General features: G+C 46.5%; 1 protein-coding gene across 1 annotated transcript; it reads right to left on the bottom strand.

Moving 5' to 3' along the window:
- Positions 1-2946: 2946 nt before the first annotated feature.
- LOC306665918 (transmembrane protein 217-like) lies at positions 2947-3776 on the bottom strand. Its single transcript, XM_079147583.1, has one exon. The coding sequence runs from the start codon at positions 3746-3748 to the stop codon at positions 3176-3178; it is 573 nt and encodes a 190-aa protein (XP_079003709.1). The 5' UTR covers positions 3749-3776; the 3' UTR covers positions 2947-3175.
- Between the last annotated feature and the right edge of the window lie 2057 nt (positions 3777-5833).

Raw genomic sequence — 5833 nt, 5'->3', positions numbered from 1 at the left:
CCAAAACCTTTTCTTTAAGGGGGGGGGGGGGGGATCAAGATTAGCAGTGCCCAATTCAGACAGTATGCAATCCTGGACCAAATAGCCCCTATGAGGACATTAACAATATTGTCATAATAAACAGAATGAGTTCAAATATTATCTTCAGTATAACAAACAGATTTGCAATAAGGTCTGCAGTTTCTAATGGAGGACAAAGAGGATGTGGAGGGGTCTAGGATGTTTTTGTTAATGGGATAAGAAAGGAATATATAGAAATTCTAGATCATAGAAAGAGTGAGAGTGTAATCAAAAGAAGTTGTTTGTTAGCATGGGAAGAGGGAGAGACTCTGAGGAACAGGTAAACAAAAGGAAAAGAGAGCAAGAAAAGTAAAGAAATAAAAACTTAAAAATTTTCAATGAGAAAAAAGAAAATCTACACTATAACAGTCATATAGTATTCAAACCTCCCAGTCTTCAGTAGCCTGATGTATGAGAGGTACCTGACAATGAGCTTCAAGTCTCCAGCAGGCGTCTCAGGATGGGATTTGCCCCACCTAAAGATCAGAGCTATGGCTTCCAGGATTATCCAAGATGGCCACTCTGGCTTCCAAATGTGTTGGCAAATGGGGAGCTGCAGCTGGGGGTGTGGCCATGGTCTGCTGGAGGTCCTGTAGGTGGGTGCAGTTGGTCAGGCAGGGGTCCTGGAGGTGGGGTGTGGTCAGTATGGTTGCGGGGATCCTGGAGGCCAGGTGCAATCAGTCAGTCTGGGGGTCCTGGTGGCGGGGAGCAGTCAGTAGGGCCGGGGTTCCCGGAGGCAGGGAGTGATCAGTCAGGCTGAGGGATCCTGGAGATGGGGCTCAGTCAGTCCAGCCAGGGGTCCTATGGGGTCTGGCTGTTGTCTCAAAATGGCGGCAGCCACGTGTAATCAAACCTGCAGGTACTGTAACAGTGAACTTCCAGGCAACAGCAGGCAGTTGGTGCTCCACTGGTGGTCGGCGGTCAGTTTGCTGACTGCTGTCAGACAATCGGGAGGTAAACCTCTGGCGGTGGGTGATGGATAGGTGTAAGGCAAGCGATGGCAGGCAAGAGGCAGGCAAATGGCGGATGATAGGCGCCTGACAGTGAGCAGTCTGCACTCAAAAAGGTGTCAATATGCTGGCAGACTACAGGTGATCACAGTAGACAAATGGGGTAAACAGCAGGGGATCCATAAGCAGCAAAAACTGCAAGAAACAGATATCCTCTGTGTAATGTATAAAGCTGTTCCCTGCCCATTCCATTGCAGTCATTTTTCCCCGCCTCCCAACCACTTGTCAATCTGTGAACATCCTGGATAGCTATTGGTTCATCAGTCAGCTTGCAAGTATCCTTCTCCGTTATTGGTCCCCTGTTAGCCCGGGGGAATTCAACCGCCATCTTTCCTTTCTTGCTTCTCTCTCCTACACACTTGCTTTTTCTCATCCTCGCTTTCCACTCTCTCTAGCGTGTGCCCTTTCTCTTTCCTTTCTCTTTTCCTCTCATTTTCTCTCTTACCCTGCAGGGAGACACTCTGTTTGCTTAATAAAGTCCCTTATGTGATTTCCCGTGTCCGGCGTAGATTTCTGGGAGCTATTGTTGATCCGCAACTGAGACCGAGTGTGTGGAGCGCCAGTTCCATTGGAGGGGCTGGAGCTACCATGGGTCCTGAGCTGAGCTGCATTTTTCCTTACACTCTGCTTGAAACCCAAGTTATGGATCGACAAGGAACCCAGACTCCCTCTAGTCCGCCATCTTGGATCCACAAGCGTTGATGGATGTTGTTGCTGGTCCAGGAATTTGACACTGAGTAGCAAGGAACTGACGAGCAAAGGCATTGTTTTTATGTTTATTTGATTTTTGGTACTGGGGATTGAACCCAAGAGCACTTTACCACTGAGCTACATCTCCAGTCCTTTTTAGTTTTTATTTTGAGGCAGGACCTTGCTAAGTTGCTGAGGCTAGCCTGGAACTTATGTTCCTCCTGTCTCAGTCTCCTGAGTTGCTGGGATGACAGGCATGCACCCGGCTATATGCTCTAAAATGTGTGTAATTTATTGTATGTTGGTTGTATTTTCAGAAAGATATTAAACAGACAAAAGCTTAGCATAATGTCTAACATTTGAAGCAAAAGTTTCCTCAGTGTTTCTTCCACACCAGTTTAAAGTGCTTCTGACATTTTCGGAACCTAACCAGGAAGTAGAGTTTGTTGATTTGCAACAGTGTACAACTGTACATCACCTCATATGGTTGGTTAATTGATTCATAAACAGTAAATTAGTCTCTTCCACTAAGCTACAAAATCCTCAAGGATACTTTTTTTGGTAACCCCCACAGTGTATAGCACAGGGATAGTCATATAAATAAGTTTAATTACCATTTTTCTTTTTTTTTTTTTTCCAGTACTGTGGATTGAACCCAGGAGTGCTCTACCACTGAGCTACATCCCCAGTCCTTTTAATTTTTTTTTTTTTTTAATTTTGAGACAGGGCCTGCTTAGTTGCTGAGCCTGGCCTTCAATTTGTGTTCCTCCTGCCTCAGCCTCCCCGAGTGGCCACTGTGCCCCACAAATTTAATTACCTTTTGAATAATCAAGTCCCCTTGGTGCTTCTTGACAAAGGAGGGAAAGAAGACAGAGATTGAAGAACGATTCTCCTCTATTTTTATTGTCTTACTTATCTGGAATATAGCATAGAAGACAGAGGGGAAAATGATAGCACAGATCCATCCCAAAGCCAACAGTAATATACTTGTGCTACAAAAATCAGCGAATAAATACAGATGAGGCCAACCTGGGGTTAAATTAGGAAAGCTGTAGGTTGAAGGTTAATGAAGACATACCAAAATGAAGGGCTGGCTCTCCAGTAAATAAGCTTAATTTCTTCCTTTACTGTCTTGATTTTGACCAATAAGGTGCACTACTAACCAGAAAAAGAAGACAGAATTCAAGGAGGGCTTGATAGACAATCATGCTCTCTAACGAAATAAATGCTCTCAAGGAGCAGGAGATTCCATTTGTGATCGTACTCACTTTTCTGTCCACATTCCCCTGAACGAGTGGCAGTGGGGTCTTTACTTGCCCAACTACTCAGCAAACTGGGCCGGTTGCGGGGAGAAGGCAAGACATGAACGACCCTCGGAGCCCGAGGCCGGCCTCTGGGGAAAGGCCGGAGCCACCTCACTCTTTGTAGTGGTGGGCAAAGCTCAGGATCTTGGACTTCCGCCGGGGGGTTTCTCCGCTGCCCATGGAAACGCGCCGGTCGTAGAAGACGATGTTGCCCTGGTTCTGACTCTTGTAGACCATGTGGGCGTAGACGACGACGAAGAACATCCCGAAGCAGTGCAAGAGGGCCCTGAACACGAACCCCAGCCAGCGCATGACCCGGACCTCTCCGATGCTGAATTCGTTGGTGAAGATCTGAATGACCAGGTTGACGGCTTCGTAGACGAGGATCCAGGCGACGTAGAGCAGCAGGCCCTTGTAGAGCTGGGCGTAGACGGAGTAGAGCAGGCAGCAGCCCAGCGCGATGGTGACCGCGGACAGGAGCAGCACGATGCGGAAGCTCCAGCAGATGACGAACTGCCGCAGGTCGCTGATGTTCTCCTCCTGAGGGCCGATCTCGGAGCAGTTGCCGTTCCCCAGGTGCTTCTGTTCGAAGATGAGGTACATGTTGGTGGCGATGATGGTGAAGACCCCCGACAGCACGGTGCCCATTTTGGCCGACATCCCACACCACTGCTGCTGCTTCATGCTGAGTCCTCCTGTGGAGACAGACAACACGCCCGAGACCGGGTCCTGCCCGTGCTGCAAGTGCCAGGGCCTCCGCCTCCTTCTCCGATCCACCTTGGAACGATGGAAATAGGGGAGTCGCGTAGAAAAGCCGGCCGGCTGGGGTGGGGACTCAGTGGAAGAGGCTTGCCTAGCAAGTGCAAAGCCCCGGGCAGGAGCCTCAGCACCGTACAAAAACAAATAAATAAAAATAAAGGTATAGGGCTGGGGTTGGGGCTCAGCGATGGAGCGCTTGCCTGGCATGCATGAGGTGCCAGGTTCAATGTTCAGCAGCACATAGGAAAATAACTTTATATGATTTATATAAAGTTATTATGTCCATCTACATCTATTATGTCCATTTTTTAAAAGGTATTTTAAAAACCCCACCCGATTGTGGGGTGGGGAAGAGGGAGGATTCAGTCTGGAGCTGGGAGCAGCAAGCTGATAAATTAAAAGTGGGGAATTCTCAACCCTGGCTGGGCATTTGAATTGCTGGAAGTACCCACCCCAGACCAATCAAAACTTCTCTGGGTTCAAAACCTCCTAGTAATTTTCATATGTAGGCAGTGTTGAAAAACATCAAGTTATACAAAGGTGGTTTATTATTATTATCATTATTATTAAACTGGGGATTGAACCCAGGGATGCTTTACCACTCAGTCATATCCCCAGTCCTTTTGATTTTTCACCAAGTTGCTTAGAGCCTTGCTAAAGTGCTGAGACTGGCTTTGAACTTGCAAGGCTCCTACCTCAGCCTCCAGAATTACAGGGACTATAAGGGTGTGTCACCTCAGGCAAAAAGGTGGTTTAAATTATGCTCTTACCTCTCCCAACATTGCCTCAGGCAACTATTGCTGCCCCTGGCGACTGCATTTGTTCAGACCTGAGAGCAGGTCTCAGACCAATCACCAGGGCAGGACAAGGACAAAGTGCCCTGCGGCTGAGGAGTTGGTGAAAACTTCCTAGCTTTGGGCAGTCACTCCTCTATCCATGCCAAAACTTGAATCTTAGTGAAAGCTGTGTTGTAAGGGAAATTTAGAGCCCTAGAATAGAATAGGCTTATAGTAGGAAAGAAAAAGCAAAGTGGTATTTACAGTTTACTACAATTTACAACTCAACATCATGGGGACAAAAACCAAGAACAATAAAAAAATAGGAGAAAGAAGTAAACAGAAAGAGTGGACATCAATGAAGCAGGAAATGAAGTGGAAGGACCTCTTGTTGCTAGGTTATTTAAAAGGGTAACTTGAGGCTAAAAACAACTAAAAAAGAAGTTTTTGTTTTGTTTTGTTTTTGCGGTGCCAGGGCTTCTAGCTTTCTAGGCAAGCACTGTACCACTGAGCTACAACCCCAGCCCTGAAATAACTTTAAAATATTTTAAAAGCACAGAAGTGTTAATCAGGTGGGAAGTTTAGGAGTTTGGCAAGCAAAACAAGGATTCAGTTGTGCTGAGGATATTTGCCAATCTAGGCAAATGTAAATTTCTTTTTTTGGTACCAGGGATGAACCACCAAGCCACATCCCCAGCCCTTTTTATGTATTATTTAGAGACAGGATCTCACTTAGTTGCTTACGGCCTCGCTAAGTTACTGAGGCTGGCTTTGAACTCGCGATCCTCCTGCCTCAGCCTCCAGAGCTGCTGGGATTACAGGCATTTCCCCACCCCCCAACCTTGCCTGGCAGATGTAAATTTCATTATGACTGCTTTGCAGGGTTACAAGGAATGAACCCAGCTCCACCCACATGGCACATCTGTTTTGAGGAATTCCTGCACATTAGCTGTGGTTGGTCCTCCAAAGGGCTACAACCAGGGTAACCATGCATCAAAAGTATGCCCCCTACATCTTTCTCCCAGGAGAGACTAAGTTCACAGTACCACACTGAGCAGACAAGGGAAAATCCTTCTTGAGACCTTGGAACCATCACCTCGTGAGTGTCTGTAGATTTATAACCCAACTTACGTAAAGTTTTTTTTTTTTTTTTTTTTCTTAAATCCTTTCATTCATAAATCTGATTTAGAATGGTCTTAAACTGGAAGTGTCTCTAAGTGCCTGGCAGAAACAA

The sequence above is a fragment of the Sciurus vulgaris genome, assembly GCF_902686455.1.
Source record: "Sciurus vulgaris genome assembly, chromosome: 7".
NCBI classification, from domain to species: domain Eukaryota; kingdom Metazoa; phylum Chordata; class Mammalia; order Rodentia; family Sciuridae; genus Sciurus; species Sciurus vulgaris.
Note: the sequence above shows the minus strand (reverse complement) of the source record. Positions and strands in the feature narration are given on the sequence as shown.